General features: G+C 37.2%; 1 protein-coding gene across 1 annotated transcript in view; it reads left to right on the top strand.

Annotated features, from left to right (window-relative positions):
- The window catches only part of LOC106881695 (uncharacterized), a 40,053-nt gene that overhangs the window by 7,185 nt on the left and 10,579 nt on the right, over window positions 1–22,289 (top strand). The window contains exons 3-8 of the mRNA XM_014932161.3: window positions 10,225–10,303; window positions 12,289–12,533; window positions 17,366–17,518; window positions 18,707–18,854; window positions 20,210–20,289; window positions 21,623–21,809. Coding sequence (XP_014787647.3) covers window positions 10,225–10,303; window positions 12,289–12,533; window positions 17,366–17,518; window positions 18,707–18,854; window positions 20,210–20,289; window positions 21,623–21,809 — 892 coding nt within the window. The remainder of the gene's footprint in view (window positions 1–10,224; window positions 10,304–12,288; window positions 12,534–17,365; window positions 17,519–18,706; window positions 18,855–20,209; window positions 20,290–21,622; window positions 21,810–22,289) is intronic.

Genomic DNA, 22,289 nt, shown 5'->3' with positions numbered 1-22,289 from the left:
CTCGTGCCAGTGGCATGTAAAAGCATCCACTACACTCTTGGAGTGGTTGGTGTTAGGAAGGGCATCCAGCTGTAGAAACTCTGCCAGATCAGATTGGAGCCTGGTGCAGCCTTCTGGCTTGCCAGTCCTCAGTCAAATCGTCCAACCCATGCTAGCATGGAAAGCAGACGTTAAACGATGATGATGATGATGATATATATATATATATATATTTATATGAAAGAGAGAGTAATAAAGATGAAACAAATGAGGGCACTACTGCATGTTTCCGTAGTAAACAAAGTACATCATATAATTTAGCATGTAACAATATGCAAGATTGTATAACATTATGTAATAACGTAAGCCCAAATGGGTTGGACTCCATATCAGCTCTTATTTCTAGTTACTGCCTTCCTATATGTTTCAGGACAATGTCTTGTATTGTACTCAATATTTGGTATGATTTTTATGGCTGGATGCCCTTTTTATTGCTATCCACTTTACAAATTGTACCGTTTGAATTTTATTGTGGCACCTTAAACATGAGGGTTGTCTTGCCCCTGAGGACCACAGTGAGAGGATTATAAGAGGAAAGGGTGAGGTATAACTGTGTAGTTAAGAAACTTGCTTCCCAACTATGTGATTTCAGGTTCAGTCCCACTGTACAGCATGATGGATAATTGTCTTCTACTATAGCCCTTGGCCAACCAAAGCCTTGTAAGTGGATTTGGTAGATGAAAACTGAAAGAAGCCCATTGTGTCTGTGTCCTCTTTTGACAACACTTGATTGTATACAAGCATCACCATTGCTCGTTTCCAGTCTTCTGGTAAAACAAATCTGATAATATGAAATATTACCTTTCATGGAAACAGGTGAGGGTTGGCAACAGGAAAGAGCATCTTGTTATAGAAAATCTACCTCAACAAATTCCATGACTTTTGCAAGTATGGTAAAGTTGATGCTAAAAATGATGATTACATATATATGTAGCTTGCTTACCAACCACATGATTCCAGGTTCAGTCCCACTGTGTGGCATCTTGGGCAAGTGTCTTCTACTATAGCCTCGGGCCGACCAAAGCCTTGTGAGTGGATTTGGTAGACGGAAACTGAAAGAAGCACATCGTATATATGTATATATATATATATGTTTGTGTGTCTGTGTTTGTCCCCCCTAGCAGTGCTTGACAACCGATGCTGATGTGTTTATGTCCCTGTCACTTAGTGGTTCGGCAAAAGAGACTGATAGAGTAAGTACTAGGCTTACGAAGAATAAGTCCCAGGGTCGATTTGCTCGACTAAAGGCGGTGCTCCAGCATGGCCGCAGTCAAATGACTGAAACAAGTAAAAGAGTATATATATATATATATATATACACACACACACACATATATATATATTTGTATATTATGCACACTTTGGTATAATGGGCACCTGCAATTATAGACGTTGAAATCTCTTGTGTACTATTCCCTCTAATCTGCACAACTGTGCACATACTCATGCATTTTGAAATCAGCTTACAAAAGATATTAATGTATGCACAGAAAGTTGTCTAAAATAATGTGATTAAATAATTATTCTTATACATTGAGTGTGCACATACTTTTGTCATATGAAAAAATTTACTCAGCATAAGGTTTTTGTACTTATTGATGACTGTAATTTGATGAAACATTGTCTTATGTATGGTAAACTTTTCTTTCGTATTATGATGCATGGCGAAAGTATGTTTAGTCTGATTTATTGTTATTGCTATATAAAATAGATTGAAGAAGTTTATGTATCCTAGATGAAGCAAAAACAGATTTGAAAGAGATATATGAACCTCAACTGAGTAGGCCATAACAGTACTCACAGCTGCAGAAGACATATGATCGTAATTTTTAGAGAGGAAGAGAATGTGTCTTATACATGAATAAATACAATATATAATTTATTGGAAGTTGAAATTTTGTTTGTTGTTTCCTCCTAATTTTTTGTTTTTGATAATCATCAGAAGATTATCTGGAAAACTGAAAACCTCAGAGTAACGATTTGTGAATTTTTCAAGTTGTGGTAAATTATATACCACTGTATACTGAGTACTTTTATTTTCTCTTGCTTGTCTGCGCTGACGTGTATTCATTTATGTAGGTTTGTGTGTGTGTGTGTCTGTATATGTTCTTGAAAATATTGATATTTAAATGTCACATAACCTTATCAATTAAAATGTTATCTAGAAGTTTAATAATTGTAGCGTTATAATTATCAACTTAGGCAATGATGTTTACATTTGAAAGATGAATTGCATTCACACACAAGCATGAATTTCCGATGAATGATCAATAATGATATATGAATGATCACATTAGTGGCATTTATTTTTAGCTTCTCTTGACAAGTGAAAGTAACTTCACTCTGAGTGAGATTTGATCTTGGAACTTAGAGGGCCAAAACTAAGTACTGAAATATAATTTTACCTGGCATTTTATTCTTTCACTCATGGCCGTTGCCAGTTCCGCCTGACTGGCCTTCGTGCCGGTGGCACATAAAAAGCACCCACTACACTCTCGGGGTGGTTGGCGTTAGGAAGGGCATCCACCTGTAGAAACTCTGCCAAATCAGATTGGAGTCTAGTGTAGCCATCTGGTTTCACCAGTCCTCAGTCAAATCGTCCAACCCATGCTAGCATGGAAAGCGGACATTAAACGACGATGATGATGAGGATGATGATGACCGTTTCTACTATAGGCACAAGTACTTAATCGGTATTTTATTTCATCAACCCCATAAGGATGAAAAGCAAAGTTGATTTCAGTGGCTTTTGAACTCTGACACAAAGAACTAGAAAAAAGCATTTGTCTCAGATGCCTAAATGATTGAACCATTTTCTGAAATAGTTGCAAGGCTGCAAATTTTGGTAGGCAGATTGGTTCATTAAATCAACCACAGTACTTGTTGATACTTTCTCTTCATTGAACACTAAACTCGGCTTGCGAAGACCTGTTGGGGCAAGTGAAAGCGAAATCGTGATGGCACCTGTACCAGTAAATCACTAAGAGCACCGTCCGAGTGTGATCGTTGCCAGAGCACCAGCTGTCTGGCTTCCGTGACGGTGGCACGTAAATAGCACCATTTGAGTGTGATCGTTACCAACGTCTCCTTCCTGGCACTTGTGCCAGTGACACGTGAAAAGACATTCGAGCGAGTTCGTTACCAGTACCACTGGACTGGCTCCTGTGCAGGTGGCAAGTAAAATACACCATTTTAAGCGTGGCCATTGCCAGTACCTCCTGACTGGCCTTCGTGCCGGTGGCACATGAAAGCACCCACTACACTCTCAGAGTGGTTGGTGTTAGGAAGGGCATCCAGCTGTAGAAACTCTGCCAAATCAGATTGGAGCCTGGTGTAGCCATCTGGTTCACCAGTCCTCAGTCAAATCATCCAACCCATGTTAGCATGGAAAGCGGACGTTAAACGATGATGATGATGATGGAGGAATAAGAAGTTTTAGCAGGATTTGAACTGTAAAGGAATATAGCTAAATACCAAACTCTTTTAATATGAGATTTCTAATATTGGCACATGGCCACATATTTTAGGAAAAGGATATCAACTTAATCAATACCAGTATGTTACTAAGGAGGGAAGCTGGCAGAATTGTTAGCATGCCAGGCAAAACGCTTTGTGTCATTTCATCTCCTCACATTCTGAGTTCAAATTCCACCAAGGTCGACTTTGCTTTTCATCCTTTCAGGGTCAATAAAATAAATATCAGTTGAACTCTGTGGGTGATGTAATTGACTTACCCTCTCCCCCAAACTTGCTGGCCTTGTGCCAATATTTGAAACCAGGTGATCTGGTAGAATTGTTGGCACACAGGGCAAAATGCTTCATGGCATTTCGTTTGTCCTCACATTCTGAGTTCAGATTTCACCAAAGTTGACTTTGCCTTTCATCCTTTTGGGGTTGATAAAATAAGTACCTCGTATTATTTGTTCAAATTTTGTTGAGGCGAGTTTTGTTTTTCCTCCTTCTGGGGTCAATAATGTGAAAGTAAAGTACCAGTCAAGTACTGGGGTTCATTTAATTCAATGGTTCCTAAACTTTTTCAGGCTGCCGCTTCCATGGTTCTAAGGCTACATTCCTAGTGCCCCCCCCCCCTACCCCACCACTCACCCTCACAGACATAGACCATTTCCTGCAGCAAATTCAAAATAACCATATTTCACAAATAAAACCAATTAATTAACCCTTTATTTTGTCTGATTGTCCTCTTACTCAACGTTATGCGATTTCGTCTCGCCATTATTTCCATGTCATTCTCGGTCTTCCACTTGTGTCTTCCACTCACGGTGCACAGTATTTTCCACTTGATGTTCATGACCACCTGCATTGCATCTTTACTACACCTTGACTCACACAGCCACAAACCAAGAACAGAGTTTTACACGGTTGCTTGACTTGCTAGAAGTAGACACCAAATCTTACTCAAATCATACTCCTGCCATCTTAATGAATGCCAGGCACATTAGAAAATATAGTGTTTGATATACTGACAAATGAGATAGTCACAACTGGAATGTGTTTGGTCACAGGACTGGTCAATCAGAGCTGATATGTAATGAAATAACAGCCAGAACAGTAATCTTTTGCACCTACATTGCCTGATGGCCTTAATCCCTTTGATAACAACCTGCCTGGAACTGTCCTTGATTCCATGATAAACACTTCCTGTTTAAAGTTACCAAAATTAAAAATTGTTGATGGAAATTTCACATTCATTTATATTCCAAACATGAACTTAATGACCAAAAATATTTTACTAAATTTTTCATTATTAGAGTGAAATATTCCCAAAATTAATTGAAATAACAGCAGTGTATTTCAACAGAAAAATAGTTACAACAGGGTTAATGACCATTCACTCTCTATTTTGTTTATGTAAGGTAATGTCTCACATCCATGCCATAGTACTTTCCTAAAATCTCTCCAGCCTCTACAGACCAACCAAATTTCTCTGCTTCACGTCTTGCTATCCTGCAGCATCACCCTCTATACTGTACAGTAATACATTTCACTCATTGGTTTAATTACAGCTCAATGATGTGTATGTGTGTGCATGAATGCTAAAATGTGGCTTATGAAGTAGAGTATATTTTGTACTGAATTAAAAATTGGATAAATAGACAATACTGATGATGAAACTTATAGCCTGGTTATATCATTAGTCATTACTTCTCTAATAATCCTACTAAATTCGACGACTGGCACCCATGCCAACGTCGTCTCCTTCATTGGACACGAAACTCAGCTTGCGAAGACTTATTGGGGCAAGCGAAAGCGAAATTGGGATGGCACCTGTGCCCAGCATCGCCTTTCTGGCACTTGTGCCCAGCATCGCCTTTCTGGCACTTGTGCCCAGCATCGCCTTTCTGGCACTTGTGCCCATGACATGTGTAAGGATTTTCGAGCGAGATCGTTGCCAGTGCCCCTGGACTGGCTCTTGTGCGGGTGGCACATAAAATACACCATTTTGAGCGTGGCTGTTGCCAGTACCGCCTGACTGGCCTTCGTGCGGGTGACGCATAAAAGCACCCACTACACTCTCTGAGTGGTTGGCATTAGGAAGGGCATCCAGCTATAGAAACTCTGCCAAATCAGATTGGAGCCTGGTGTAGCCACCTGGTTTCACCAGTCCTCAGTCAAATCGTCCAACCCATGCTAGTATGGAAAGCGGATGTTAAACGATGATGATGATGATGATGATGAAGGCCTGAAATTTTGTGGGTAGTTAGCTTATCAATTCCATCAACCCCAGTGCTTATCTGGTTCTTTATTTGATCAACTCTGAACAGATAAATGGCAAAGTTGAGCTTAGCATGTAAAGAGTCAGAAAAAAATACTTCTGAGAAATCTGTCCCATGTGCTTACTGTTCTGCCAGCTTGCCAATTTTTACTTCCTTGTATAATGGCTCTTCTTAACCCATTACCTACCAGTGATCTCATGAGATCACTTAAAAATTACAAATTTTGTAATTATCTGTCAATTTTTACACATATCTAACCTTTTTGCTATATCTACTAGGTATAATTCTCTGATAGTCAAATGAGGTTTGCTAATTTTTTTACCCAATGTCTCGCTTATTTCTATTTAAAATGTTATTTTGAAATGTTATTTTGATCCTTCCAGCGTGTTTCTAAGGCTGTTTTATGCTAGAAATCAGTTTCATAAAAGAATTCCAGTTAATAGAATTATGGGAGGTAATGGATTAATAAACAGCTGTCATGTAACCATTCTTCAATAACATGTATATATTAGACAAAAATTTAATGATTCATCTATCATTTATTGTTGCTTATTTGAAGTCCATAGGTTGTAGGTCATACAGAAATAAAAATGATTATTTGTATCTGAGAAACATTGGTAATATGATAGTGTTAATTCCTAAATCGTTACGAAGTTTGATATTAATTGGTATTATTTAGTGGATGAAAGACAATCCTACCTCTGGAGAGGATGGTCATGTGGTCAAGAAGGTTGCTTTGCAACCATGTGGTTTTGAGTTCAGTCCCACTGTGTGGCACCTTGGGCAAGTGTCTTCTATAGTCACAGGCCAACTAATGTCTTCTGAGTGAATTTGGTAAATGGAAACTGTGTGGAAGCCCATTGTCTTTGTGTGTATGCACCTTTGTGTTTTCTCTCTAAAACTTGACAACTATTGTTGGTTTGTTGATGTCCTTGTAACTTAGTGGTTTAGCATAAAAGATTCATGGAATAAGAATCAGAGTTAAAAATAGAAGATACTGGAGTTTGTTTGATTCGACTAAATCTATCAAGGCAGTGCTCCAGCATGGCCACAACCCAATGACTGAAGCAAGTAAAAGATATGTATATATCAGGTAGGTCATCCAGCTGTAGAAACCATACCAATGCAGACATTGTGACTCAACATAGTCCTTGGGCTTGGATCATGTCAAACCACCGAACCCAAACCAGCATGGAAGAGGGATGTTTAACCCTCTAGCATTTAAACTGACCATATCTGGCCTAAATATTCTACCTATTTTATATTCAATTCAGTCAGATCTGGCCTCTCACACATTACCTACAATGTCATTCTTAAATTAAATAATCTCATAATTGGCTGAATGCTAAAGAGTTAAGTGTGCCTGTGTAGTAAGAAGCTTACTTCCCAACCACATGGTTCCAGGTTCAGCCCCACTGCATGGCATGTTGGGCAAGTGTCTTCTGCTATAGCCACAGACCGATTGAGCCTTGTGAGTGGATTTGACAGATGGAAACTGAAAGAAGCCCATTGTATATATATATATATATGTCTTTGTGTCTGTGTTTGTCCTCCCACCATCGCTTGACAACCGATGTCGGTGTGTTTACATCCCTGTAACTTAGCGATTTGGCAAAAAAAAAAAACGATAGAATAAATACCAGGCTTACAAAGAATAAGTCCTGGGGTTGATTTCTTTGACAAAAAAAAAAAGAAACTTTTTAAACCAGTGCTCCAGCATTGCCACACTGAAATGACTGAAACAAGTAAAAGAATAAAGAATACGAATGGCTCCATGGTGTATTGGTTATCACATCTGCTCTACATGTAGAAGGCTGGGAGCTTGATCCTTGCCAGAACCCTTAAATTTTAGGCGGAAACATGGCTATGTTGTAAGAAGTTTGCTTCAACAACCACAATTCCAGGTTCAGTCCCACTGCACAGCACCTTAGGTAAATGTCTTCATACTTATAGCCTTAAGCAGATCAAAGTCCCATGAGTGGATTTGGTAGATAGAAACTGAAAGAAGGCCTTTGTATATGTATGTATATGTGTGTGTATGTATATGCCTGAGTGTGTATGTATGTATGTATGTCTGTTCCCTACCATCTCTTGACAACTGGTGTTGGTTTGGCAAAAGAGACCAATCAATTCATCATCATCATCATCATTCTTTAATGTCTATTTTCCATGATCATCATCGTCATCATTGATGTTGCCATCATCATCATTTTCATTGTTTTCCATTCAGTTTCCGTGCTGACATGTATTGGATGGTTGTCACAGTCTTAGTCCTTTATTCAGAGTTATTACTTTTCTGAAAAAAATGTGGAGGTGCATGACTTTGTGGTTAGGGTGCTGAACTCATGATTGAAAGGTTGTGGTTTTGATTCCCGGACTGGGCAGTGTGTTGTGTTCTTGAGCAAAATACTTCATTTTGTGTTGTGGTAAAAGTGCGTAATCCTGTGACAGACCAGTGCTCTACATTGCCTCCAATCTTTTGCTAACAACTTCACTGAGTGCACCAGATACATTTTATGATGGCACCAGCATTAGAGCGGTTTCTGTGTCTTCTGGAAGACTGATGAGTTTTGCATTTACATCCTATCAGAAGATCCTAGAAAGAAAACAAATGCTTATAAACCTGCCTCCCACTTAACTTTCTAGTCTAAATTATGACTGGATATTTCAACTGCTCAGCTATTTGGTATTTATAGTTTGTCTTTCAGACATTGGTGTTGTATAGTCTGGAGTTGAAAACTAGTTTTATAAATCTCTGTAGCTTATAGACTTTATTGTTACAGAGATAAATAATTGGATAAAAATAGTTCTGTTAATGCTTAGTTTCCAGTTGTGGGTTACAGGTTAGTATGGAAAATGTGATGATGAGAGACTTATAGAAAGATGTAGTTCTTAAGAACAGAAATTATTGGTTACATTGTTTACAAAGGCGTCTGGGAGATAACATACAAAAGAAAATTTTGTTTTTCAGAGTGATTCAGTTTTTCTATGCCATGCAGTGTCAATGGTTCTTCCATCACTACTTTCACAAGTACAGTGAAGTTTGATGAAATCATAATGAGGCTGGGCATGTCCTTTCTTGTCACATTTTCTCTGTCTCAGCTATATAAACTATGTGAAACCACATTAACCTCATCCAGTTATATCAATTCCTCAGTCTAGTAGCTCCTGGAAAAACAAGGGGGCAATATTTCTCTTTTGAGATTCAATACGGTTTACTAATATAGAAATGAATGTCTTCTACTATAGTTCCAGTTCAAACAAAGCTTTGTGAGTGGGTTTGGTAGACAGAAATTGAGAGAAGCCTATCATATAACTACACACACACACATACGTGTGAGTATGTATGTGTGCATGTATGTACATGTGTGTATGCATGGGTATATGTGTATTTGTGTCTTCTTGTCTTGACATTGCACTGTAGTCGTAAGCAAGCATCTCCATCACAGAAACTGTCTTTCACTTACAATCTTATGTAAAAAAAACATGTCCAGCCATGTGGAAATATTACCTTGTTTGGAAACAGATAATGGTTGGTGACAGGAAAGGCATCTGATCATAGAAAATCTACCTCAACAAGCATGGAAAAGTGGTTGTTAAGATGATGGTGATGATGAAACAAGATCACATATTTTCTTTGCCTTTCACTTTTCTGAGGTTCAGAGTAAAAGCCCACAAGATTTGAAGTTAGAACATAAACTGACTTAACAAAATATTGTGAGGCATTTTATCTCTTATCTCTTGATTCTATTAATCTGCCACCCTTGTTTTAGATTTAATAATAAATCATTTAAATCTATCAGCAGTGTAAGAGTTGATCTTCTTAATTATGTCCCTTCTTTTTGTTTATAAAGATCCTTCTTTTTGTTTACGAAGATCCTTCTTTTCTTTGCTTTCTACTTAATCAAAGAAATGCTTATTTTGATATTCATTCATGTTTTTGAGAGCATGCATATATATATATCTGTGTGTTTGTGTTTGTCCCACACCATCGCTTGTCAACTGGTGTTGGTGTGTTTACATTCCCATAACTTAGTGCTTTGGCAAAAGAGACTGGTAGAATAAGTACTAGGCTTATAAAAAGTAAATGCTGGAGTCAATACATTCAACTGAAAATTCTTCAAAGTGGTACCCCCAGCATGGCGGCAGTCTAATGACTGAAACAAGTATAAGATAAAACAAAAGATGTTTTTGTGTTACATTTTTGCATTTGTCAATAATAATACTTTTTTCTCTGAAGTCTTGAATTAGTTTCTTTCTTATACTTGATAAGGGGAATCTTTCCCGAAATATTAATATTTGTTTTTTTTTTATTGGCATCAGCTTACATATTTTGCTTAACTTCTCACTTTCATTGTGTAAAGGTTTTTTTTTTTTAATATTTGTAACATATTTATTTCACTTTTGGAGTAATTTCACTTAATTTCTATATTTTTAAATTTCATTACAGAATGCAGATAACTTTGATAATGTTAGTGAAATCAGTGACCTGTCAGTTTTAGATGAGGATGCATGGAGGCCTGTCTCAGGTAAAGATCTACTATATAAAATCATTTATTTCTTTATGTCACTTGCTGTTTTGTTAGGATGTCTAAACAATAAAAGATACACTAAAGAGGTTTTCCTGTTGGCTTCTACATGTATACATGGGGGACTGTGACCTGCAAAGAAGGACAGAGGAGAATGGATTGTGATGTTCTTACATTTCCAAAGAGCTAAGCATTTTTTGGATTGCAAGGATCCATCCACAGGGCTGTTGCGTATATCAGGCTTCCACCGTGGTAAAGCATTTAACTTTTCTTCATAGATGACCTTCTTTTCAGCATGACAAGATAATTAAATACACGGGGTTATTGTAGCTATGAAAATGCATGGCTCAATGATTCGAACGTCGGGCTCACAACCATGAGGTAGTGAGTTCGAGTCCTGGATCAAGCTGTGTGTTGTGTCCTTGAGCAAGACACTTTATTTCATGTTGCTCCAGTTCACTCAGCAGCAGAAATGAATTGTGACATCACTGGTACCAAGCTGTATTAAGCTTTGTCTTTCCCTTGGATAACATTGGTGGCACGGAGAGGAGAGGCTGGTATGCATGGGCAACTGCTGGTCTTCCATAAACAACTTTGCCTGGACTTGGAAGGTGACTTTCTAGGTATAATCCCATGGTGATTCATGATTGAAGGAGGTCTTTACCCTTACCCTAGCTACTCACAGGAGGGAATTATACACCTGAAAGCATCTACTTAGCGCTAAATATCTAGGTTGTGAACATAAATCAGTGTCAGTGTCTGGGCTTGAACTGTTGACTCTTCAGTTGATTGTCCTGAAGTTCACCTTGTAACAACTTAGTTTCAGTTTCAATCTGACTGTACGGTACTTAGGGCAAGTGACTTCTACCATAGCCACCAGTCAACCAAAGCCTTGTGAGTGAACTTTAGCTAGAAAAAATTTGACTGTTCTTAGTTTTGGGTACGTTTTGATGAATGTAATGAATTTTATGTTAAACCATAATATGCATAAATGGGTTGTTGTTGGAACATCCTGCTCGTGAAATTAACGTGTAAATGGCTGAGCACTCCACAGACACGTGTACCCTTAACGTAGTTCTCGGGGATATTCAGCGTGACACAGTGTGACAAGGCTGACCCTTTGAATTACAGGCACAACAGAAACAGGAAGTAAGAGTGAAAGACAGTTGTGGTGAAAGAGTACAGCTGGGTTCGCCACCATCCCCTGCCAGAGCCTCGTGGAGCTTTAGGTGTTTTCGCTCAATAAACATTCACAACGCCCAGTCTGGGAATCAAAACCGCGATCCTATGACCGCGAGTCTGCTGCCCGAACCACTGGGCCATTGCACTTCCACGCAAAAATGGGTATAAAGATGATATAATATCTGATGATTCCTTTACTTTGATCAAGCAAGTTTTTTTTTTATTTCAATTTATTGCGTTTGGAATGTATTTGCGACAGCTTTCCAGAAACATGGCCTTATATAGGAAGAACAGTGTTATGCCTGTATTCACCGAGCATGTTATCTGACGAATATCTTAGACATATGTGATGCAGGAGAAGACAATGAAGGTATTTGAGACAGATGTTTTGTACCAGTGGTGTCTGTAAAAAAAGTAAACCCCACTCAAAAAAGCCTTCAATATAACTTAATAAAATCACATTGAAAAAAGCAGAGATGGCCTGTTTGTATAATACTATCTCAGTTAGGTGAAAGAGACTAATGGAAGATATTCTGTATCTTCTGATAGGTCTGTGAGGTTAGTGCCAGAATGTGTCCCAGAAAGCAATAAAAAGAAGAGGGAAAGGGCCAAGACAGAGCAGGTAAGATAGCAAGCAGTGCCTGAATAATTTAGTATTGGGTGTATTTTTTGCTTCCAGTAAGTAGGGTCGAGAGAAATTGAATTGAAACAACAAAAATCTGTCTTAGGACTTAGTATTTAGTGACTGCCATTAAACATAAGCAAAACATTAAACATAAACAAAAACCAATTTTTTTTTATAGGGCCATTGAACTGGGTACAGCGGCAGATGAGTATGGGTCGTGATCCCAGGATGCTCTTCAAAGAAATCACTTCACAGGACACATTTATCCCACCTGATCTTGATGAAATGACGCTATGGGGTTTATTGGTGAATTTTATATCGGAACCACCGAAAAGGCAGAAATTAAATTATGTCAACACTATTGATGACGTTGTACATCTTTTAAAGACTTCACAGAAAATAATGGTTCTCACCGGTGCTGGGGTAAGTGTCATATAGTATTTCATGCTCTCTGAGTTACCATTTTTAAAAAATCATTGTTAAAAAAAATGATCTAATAGATTATCAAGGCAATAAGTTTTGCTATTGGTGCTGGTATTTTATTGTATATCTAAGCTGAATGCATTATTCTATATTAGTTACCTGTCATATGATGGGGTAACTTTGGAAATATGGCATACATACAATAATTATCATTTAAATTTTATCAAATTTCTGTTTTGTTTTATAAGATGTATTTATTAGGCAAGTGTTGGTGTTTTCAAATGAGCAGTTGATCTCAGTTCTTTTGTGTTGTGTCTATGGGATATATTATTCGTATTAGCGGTGCAACTAATTTCATTTAAGATTGTCTATGAAGTAACATTCTGTACTTCTGGTCAGTGGGGAAGTGTTTATTGATAAAGATTATAAATGTTTTGGCAATATTAGACTTAGCATTTAGTGAAATAAAAGCCGTGAACATTAAGATATTTTGACGCTTCTTCTTAATGGGATGGAGAAGTTAGGAGTATAGGTAATTTCATCTTTGCATCTACTGGCTTGTAAGGCATTGTTTTAGTAAGGAGCTGCTTTATCAAAGATTTATTTTAAGACGAATTGTAAATACCTTTATGATGTTATTAATTAGGTTTTTAAAAACTATGGATGAGTGGCATGATACATTTTATGAGATTTTCTTCAGTTTTATAATCAGTTACATTTAGGGCAGCGTTTCTCAACTGGGGTTCCCTGGAACCCTAGGGTTCTGCAAAAGGATCCTAGAGATTCTGTGAGAAAGAGTGAGATATGCTAATGCTAATTTCATGATCGTAATATTACTATACCTGCACAACATATTATTGGTTATTGTAATATTGTAATATAACCATCATCCTATATAACCTATTATGTTATCAAAAAAACAATTCTTATAAGTACAAAAAACTGTCAGCTGGAGGAGGGAGAGATTGCTGGAGGTTGGCGCGAGGCAAAGACATTATTCTGCTTAGCGAAGGCATCTGGGAAATGTATAATTGCTGTCATTCACAGAAACACAATTGTTTTACCGTGAGAAAAGCGGTGTTGAAGTTTTAAGGGAAATTTGGTGATCAAAGATCGAATCCACGCTATGCGTGCATGAATCCACTACAAATACGTTGTGGAATAAAAATATCTTCTGTCATGGAAAAAGTGTAACTGTAAAAATGCAGTATTATCGGAGTAATGGGCATTCAAAAAAGTATGTATGTATAGAAATGTATGAATGAAGTCTTTAATGTTTAAGATTCAAATTAAGGGAGTGCAATACTAATGTTTAGCTGTTGAAAACTGTGAGTAGTGAAATGCAGAATCATGTCGGCTGATTGTGAGAATCAAATATTGATCGCTTAACTAAAATCTGCAGGTGGTATGGGTTACTTCCCTTGGATTGTTTAGATAAAATATTAGTAATATGTAGTAGATAAAAGGATCCATTGGAAGGGCCCTATTATCGATTTTTTTCAACAATCTAAGTATGTTATGAGGTTTCCAGACTTGAGTTCAGGTCATGTGTGAAATGAAGTATAAAAGTGATAGTTTCTGCAAAAATTAGAAATAGGACACACAAAAGAATCAACATTCAAAGTAATCAAACACAAACAAGGAAATGGGTTCTTTCTCTTGAGTGTTTAAAAAAAAATATTGTATAGGTGGTATGGGTTATTTCCCTTGGATTGTTTAGATAAAATATTAGTAATATGTAGTAGATAAAAGGATCCATTGGAAGGGCCCTATTATCGATTTTTTTCAACAATCTAAGTATGTTATGAGGTTTCTGGTCATGTGTGAAATGAAGTATAAAAGTGATAGTTTCTGCAAAAATTAGAAATAGGACACACAAAAGAATCAACATTCAAAGTAATCAAACACAAACAAGGAAATGGGTTCTTTCTCTTGAGTGTTTAAAAAAAAATATTGTATAGGTGGTTTGGGTTATTTCGCTTGGGTGTTTAAAAAAAAATAGTTGTATGAGGTAGATATAAAGGTCCCTTCCAGGGACCATATTATCAATATTTTCAACAATCTAAGTATGTCACAAGGTTTCCAGACATGAGTTCTACTCATGTGTCAAATTTCATCAAAATCAATAAAACTATGTAGGAGTTAGCTAACAACGCCACAAACAAACACACACCGATTTTCCACATATGTAGTAGATATAATAGAAATAGGTTTCAAAGAGGAAAGAGACTACACATGGTATACATATGGGAAAAGTAAAATGAGAAAATGTACATTATATATAAAAAATAAAGGTAATGACAAATGAAAGGTAATGATAAATGTATAGAAATAGATGAACTGAGGTAGAATTAAGAAGTATAAAAATCATTATTTTGAATTGTTAGAGATTTAAAGTCATACCGGTATCATGAAAAGGTGTTCATATATATATATTTATATATATATATATATATATATATATATATATATGATATTGTGTGTATATATATATATATATATATAATATTGTGTGTGTATATATATATATATATATATATATATGATGTGTGTGTAGGAGTAGCTGTGTGGTAAGTAGCTTGCTTACCACACGGTTCCGGGTTCAGTCCCACTGTGTGGCATCTTGGGCAAGTGTCTTCTACTATAGCCTCGGGCCTTGTGAGTGTATTTGGTAGACGGAAACTTAAAGAAGCCTGTCGTATATATGTGCATATATATATATATATATATATATATATATATATATATATATATATATGTGTGTGTGTGTGTGTGTTTGTGTGTCTGTGTTTGTCTCCCTAGCATTGCTTGACAACCGATGCTGGTGTGTTTATGTCCCCGTAACCTTGCGGTTCGGCAAAAGAGACCGATAGAATAAGTACTAGGCTACAAAGAATAAGTACCGGGGTCGATTTGCTCGACTAAAGGCGGTGATCCAGCATGGCTGCAGTCAAATGACTGAAACAAGTAAAAGAGTATATATATATATATATATGATATTGTGTCTATATATATATATATATATATATATATATATATATATATGATATTGTGTGTGTGTGTATATGTATATATATATATATATATATATAGATATATATGACTGGATGCTGAAACAGCTGCAAATGTGCAAGTGATATATCTCGACTTTGCAAAGGCCTTTGATAAAGTTGATATCTTGGATTGATATGTCACAAACTGCGTGATCACGGCATAGTTGGAAAACTGGAAGAATGGCTTCATGACTTTCTGAAGGATAGAAGTCAGGTGGTAGTAGCCAATGGGGCTACTTCCAATGGCATGCAAATAGTGAGCGGTGTTCCACAACACACTGTTTTGGGACCACTACTGTTCATAATGGCCCTCTCAGACATGCACTCAGCCACACACAGAGCCACGATCACAAGTTATGCAGATGATACAAAAGTCTCAAAGGTAATACAGAACCTTGAAGACTCTATGCACCTGCAATGTGAGCTGGATGAAATATACAAGTGGGCTGAAAAGAATAACATGCAGTTTAATGCTGAAAAGTTTCAAGCCTTATGCTATAAGCATGCAAGACTAAATGCAGAACCCATTAAATACACTGGACCTGGAGGGACTGCAATCCCAGAGGCAGAGACAGTGCGAGACCTGGGCATTTACATGAGTAATAATGCATGCTTTCATGTTCATGTTGCTAAATTGTCAATGAAATGCCGGCGACTGACCGGGTGGATTCTAAGGACTTTTAGAACAAGAGATCAGGAAACCATGATGGTGCTCTGGAAGACACTTGTTCTAAGCCACTTTGACTATTGCTCTCAGCTATGGTCACTAACTAGTGTCAAATTAATCTCAGAACTTGAGGCAATCCAACGAAGCTACATGAAGAAGATAGCCTCTATGCAGCATAAAAGCTGCTGGGAAAAACTCAGGAGATTAAGATTTTATTCCTTAGAGCGTAGGTTAGAAAGATATGCCATAATATACATCTGGAAGATCCTGGAGGGACTTGTCCCAAACTTTGGCATCAAGAGTTGCACAAATATTAGAACTGAGCACCACTGCATAGTGCCGAGGACTCCAAATTTGCCATCAAGATGTAGGACAAGATACTGCAATATCCTAGGCTAGAGAGGTCCACAGTTCTTCAATATCCTCCTGAAGGACCTGAGAGACCTGCATGGGGTGGATGTAGGTGTCTTCAAAATAAAGCTGGACCTCTTACTGTCAAGTGTCCCAGATAAGCCAACTTTGCGGCAGGAGGTGCAGATGAGGACAGCGGCATCAAACTCCCTCATGCAACAAATGTCAATTCCTAAAAAGCATTCGTGAAGTAAAATTATGTAGTGTAAATAAAGATATAGTATATCTCACACTTCAACGACCTGTGATAAACACATAAAAAAACTGGTGACTTTCCGACGTGATGTCATAGAATAAACACCACATCGTAAATTGGTGATTTAGTAAAAACTACATAAAATTTTATATAGAATATAAATGGTTTATTTTACAAATAAGGAAAATAGTAATCAAAGGGGTCCATAAGTAAAAATTGGTTTTGGACCACTGGTGTAGAACAACTGTTTAATAAAACCCATAAATTTTATGTATGTGTATCTATTTTTTCCCCTATGCTGGCATAGGATAAAAAAAATAAAGATGTGAGTCTTAAATGATGATGATGATGAATGTAATCTGTAAGATCTTCTGTAAGTATTAGATATAAAATGTTCTGGAGATGTCATCGTTATGTCTACAAATAATTACCAAATTATTTAATATGTCTTACTGTTTTGTTTTCTTTTTCAAGTCTTTTGAAATGGCATTGAATTTTCTTGCAGGTATCTGTATCTTGTGGTATTCCAGATTTCCGGTCGCGTAATGGCATTTATGCCAGATTAGCTGTTGACTTTCCTGATCTACCTGATCCTCAAGCAATGTTTGACATCCATTATTTCCGGAACGATCCTCGGCCATTTTTTAAGTTCGCCAAAGTTAGTGACGCTTGCATTATTATTATTATTATTATTATAAAGAAATTACCATCATCATCATTATTAAAGCAGTGAGCTGGCAGAATTCTTAGCATGCCAGACAAAATGCTTTGTGGTATTTTTGTCCATCTTTATATTTTGAGTTCAAATTCTGCTGGGGTTGTTAAAATAAGTCTCAGTTGAGAACTGGGTCAGTGTAATTGACTCACAAAATTGCTGGCCTTGTGCCAAAATTTGAAACCATTATTATCATCACCAAGGCAGTGAGCTGCAGAATTGGTAGCATTCTGGACAAAATGCTTCAAAAACATTTTTGTCTGTTTTTACATTCTGAGTTCAAATTCTGCCGAGGTTGACTTTGCCTTTCATCCTTTCAGGGGTTGATAAACTAAGTACCAGTGAAATGCTGGGGGGTCGATGTAATTGACTAGTCCCCTCCCACCAAATATCAGGCCTTGTGCCTTTAGTAGAAAGGATTATGATTATTATTATTATTATTATTATTATTATTATTATTATTATTATTATTATTATTATTATTATTATTATTATTATTATTATCTGTTATTTCACATGTCTGTGAAGTTGTGAATTGAACAGAGAAATTGTTGATAGGAGAAGTGACAGCAACAACACTACCTGTAGCGATTGTTGTAGGGCACAAATATAAACATAGACACATACATGGACATATATATACACACATAGGTACATGTATACATTGGCACACACACACTTACACACACGTGTGTGTGTGTGTGTGTGTGTATATATATATATATAGATAGATAGATAGAAAGATATAGGTATATAAACTTTGACCATTCTAGGGCATTGCCTTGAGGAATTTTAGTTGAATGAATCAACCCCAGTACTTACTTTTTTTCAAGCCTGGTACTTATTCTATCAGTCTCTTTTGCCAAACTGTTAAGTTACAGGGACGTAAACACACCAGTGCCTGCTTTTAAGTGATTTTGGGGGACCCCTCCCCTCCACCACCACCACCACACTTTTCCTATCTACCAAATCTACTGTCATGGTTTGACTAAACCCTTCAAGGCAGTGTGCCAGCCTTGAAGGGTTTAGCCTTAGTTCTATAAGCGAAACAAGTAAAAGAATAAAAGAATAAATAAATAAAAAACATTTTTCTTTCATCTGAGTAAAAAGTATTTCATTGTATCCCCTCAGGAAATTTATCCCGGTCAATTTGAACCCTCAAAGTGCCACAAGTTTATCAAGTTGATTGAAGACCATAATCGCTTACTTCACAATTATACTCAGAATATCGATACCTTGGAACAGCAGGCTGGCATCAAAAAGGTTATCCAGTGTCATGGTGAGTCTTTTGTTGAATTTGTCCTTTCTTTCTCTTGTATATTGTGTGTGTTTTTGGGGGATTAAATTTTTCTTCATAATTCCACACGTGGTATTAGTAATTTGAAGAACCAATGGAAACACAGTTCCTTTAGTTTGATTGGAAGGTGACTGCCCCCACTCCCCTACAACCACCATCACCACCACCAGTAGTTAGGGCCATAAGTACTGCTTCTATATTTTGGACAGTGCTGATGCTAAACACACACACACACACACACACACACACACACACTGAGACTGAGAGCTTCTTCATGATCAATACTTTTTATGGTGTGTTAGGGAATGAGAGTTAAATTTCCATACAGATAGGCTGTCAGTGCATCACATATGTCATTCCTAGAGGAGTTAATACATATTCTTCATGTAGAATTTAGTGTTCTCCTGTCCACTAGATTAGAACTCAAGACCTGTATGTTTAATAGCTCGCTACTTTATCTACTCAACTATTTTTTTCTACTCTAGGCACAAGGCCTGAAATTTTGGGGGAGGGGCCAGTCAATTAGATCGACTCCAGTACGCAACTGGTATTTGATTTATCGAGCCCGAAAGGATGAAATGCAAAGTTGACCTTGGCGGAATTGCCTTTCATTCTTTCGGGGTTGATAAATTAAGTACCAGTTGCATACCGGGGTCAATCTAATTGACTAACTATTTCATTGCTAATTATGCCTTGGGTATACTCTTTTACTCTTTTACTTTTTTTCAGTCATTTGGCTGTGGCCATGCTGGGGCACTGCCTTTAGTCGAGCAAATCGACCCCAGGACTTATTCTTTGTAAGCCTAGTACTTATTCTATCGGTCTCTTTTTGCCGAACCTCTAAGTTACGGGGACATAAACACACCACCATCGGTTGTCAAGCGAGGTTGGGGGGACAAACACAGACATAAACATATACACACACATATACATATATATATATATATATATATATATATATATATATATATATATATATATATATATATATACATATGACAGGCTTCTTTCAGTTTCCGTCTACCAAATCCACTCACAAGGCTTTGGTTGGCCCGAGGCTATAGTAGAAGACACTTGCCCAAGGTGCCACGCAGTGGGAATGAACCCAGAACCATGTGGCTGGTAAGCAAGCTACTCACCACACAGCCACTCCTGCGCCTATCTGATAAAAAAAAAAAAAATCAATCTGGACTTTGAAAATTTGCAAAAATGTCAGATGCAAAGAAATATAGCTAAGGTGTTACCTATTGTTTAAGAAAGCTTGGGTCTCTTAAGAGTATTCTTTCAGCCTGAAATTTCATGTTCATTTTTATTTATATATTCATTTTTTGATACAGGTTCTTTTGCAACTGCCACTTGCATGAACTGCTCCAGTAAAGTTAGTGCAGCATCAATCAGAGAAGATATATTCAACCAGGTCAGTCATTTTGCGCTTTTACTACTGGTGTCACATGATATACAGAATCAAGAAATTAGTTCAGTTCTAGATACCATTTGAGTTTCTAATCCATTTTGCTCATGCTCACTTCACTTCACCAATTTATTTTTATCAAGATAAAAAACTAAATGACATTGAAAAAAAAATACAAAGAAAAGATGTTAACGAGTCTGTTAATATTGGTGGTCATTGTTGAATTTATAACAAATTAAAGATTTATCTGAGGCAAGAAGTTTACTTCTCAAGAAGTTTGCTTCCCAAGAAGTTTGCTTCCCAAGAAGTTTGCTTCCCAAGAAGTTTGCTTCCCAAGAAGTTTGCTTCCCAACCACATTGTAATGGTTTCAGTCCCACTGTGGGCAAGTATCTTCAGCTTATATCTCCAAGTCAACCAAAACTCTGTGAATGGATTTGGTAGAGGGAATGGATTTTGTAGAACAAGTTTGGTTGACAGAAACTGAAAGAAGCCTGTTGCACGTGCGCGCGTGTGTGTGTCACTTTGTTTTGACATTGTGTTATCGTTGTAAATGAATGTCATTTATTTTCAACATTCTGAGAAAACATGTCTGACCATGGGGAAATATTACTTTGCTTGAAAGGAGTAAGGGCTGGCAATAGGAAAGGTATCCAGCCATAGAAAAATCTACCATGAACTCTAATTAACCCATTCATGAATGGAAAAGTTGGCGCAGGAGTGGCTGTGTGGTAAGTAGCTTGCTTACCAACCACATGGTTCCGGGTTCAGTCCCACTGCATGGCATCTTGGGCAAGTGTCTTCTACTGTAGCCTCGGGCCGACCAAAGCCTTGTGAGTGGATTTGGTAGACGGAAACTGAAAGAAGCCCATTGTATATATGTATATATATATATATATATATATATATATATATATAGATGTGTGTGTGTGTGTGTGTGTTTGTTTGTCCCCCCACCATCGCTTGACAACCGATGCTGGTGTGTTTACGTCCCCGTAACTTAGCGGTTCGGCAAAAAGAGACCGATAGAATAAGTACTAGGCTTACAAAGAATAAGTCCTGGGGTCGATTTGCTCGACTAAAGGTGGTGCTCCAGCATGGCCATAGTCAAATGACTGAAACAAGTAAAAGCGTAAAAGAGTATATTAAAATGATGATGTTTTACAGCGTTTTGATTCAAAATATTTTTGTTTTTTTTCTCAAGCTCACCACTAATTTATTTTCATAGGTTTCCAATTTTCTATTTTCCACTTCTGTACAGAGTAACAGATTTTGTCATAATTTTGTGTATATCTCTGAAGGAGTTCTGATTGTTTTTTTTTTCTGTTTTGCTACCAACAGGTAATTCCTCGATGTCAGGTATGTCCCCTAGAATGTACATCTGCTATAATGAAACCTGATATTGTTTTCTTTGGAGAGAACCTTCCTGAACATTTTCACCATCAGATGGCAGAGGACAAAGAGCAATGTGATTTATTAATTGTAATTGGTTCTTCGATGAAAGTTCGACCAGTTGCTCTAATTCCAAGTGAGTATTTACATTAAACTTATTATTCAGTAATTTCAAATACTTGTGTTTTCACATTATATTTGCAAGTAAAGGACCCACTTGAAATGTTAGTCCTAGTGTCTACTTGATTATATGGGACACCAATATACATATGATCTTTTATATTTCCACTGAGGCAATGACAAATGACCAAGAACTAGCACCCATTACACTCTTGGAGTGGTTGGCATTAGGAAGGGCATCCAGTCATAGAAACCATACCAAGTCAGACTGGAATCTAGTGCAGCTCTTCAGCTTACCAGCCCTGGTCAAACCATCCAACCCATACCAGCATGGTCAAACCATCCAACCCATACCAGCATGGTCAATGGATGTTAAATGGTGATGATGATGATGATGGCTTATGTTTATAGTGTTGCAGTTCATCAACAACCTACCGATTCTAGAGATTATCCTCCTATGTCGGACAGTTTTCTGAATTCTGTAGTCCGTGCTGTT

The sequence above is a fragment of the Octopus bimaculoides genome, chromosome 4, assembly GCF_046866305.1.
Source record: "Octopus bimaculoides isolate indiv1 chromosome 4, ASM4686630v1, whole genome shotgun sequence".
Taxonomy (NCBI): Eukaryota; Metazoa; Mollusca; class Cephalopoda; order Octopoda; family Octopodidae; genus Octopus; species Octopus bimaculoides.
This window is presented reverse-complemented; position numbering and strand designations above follow the sequence as displayed.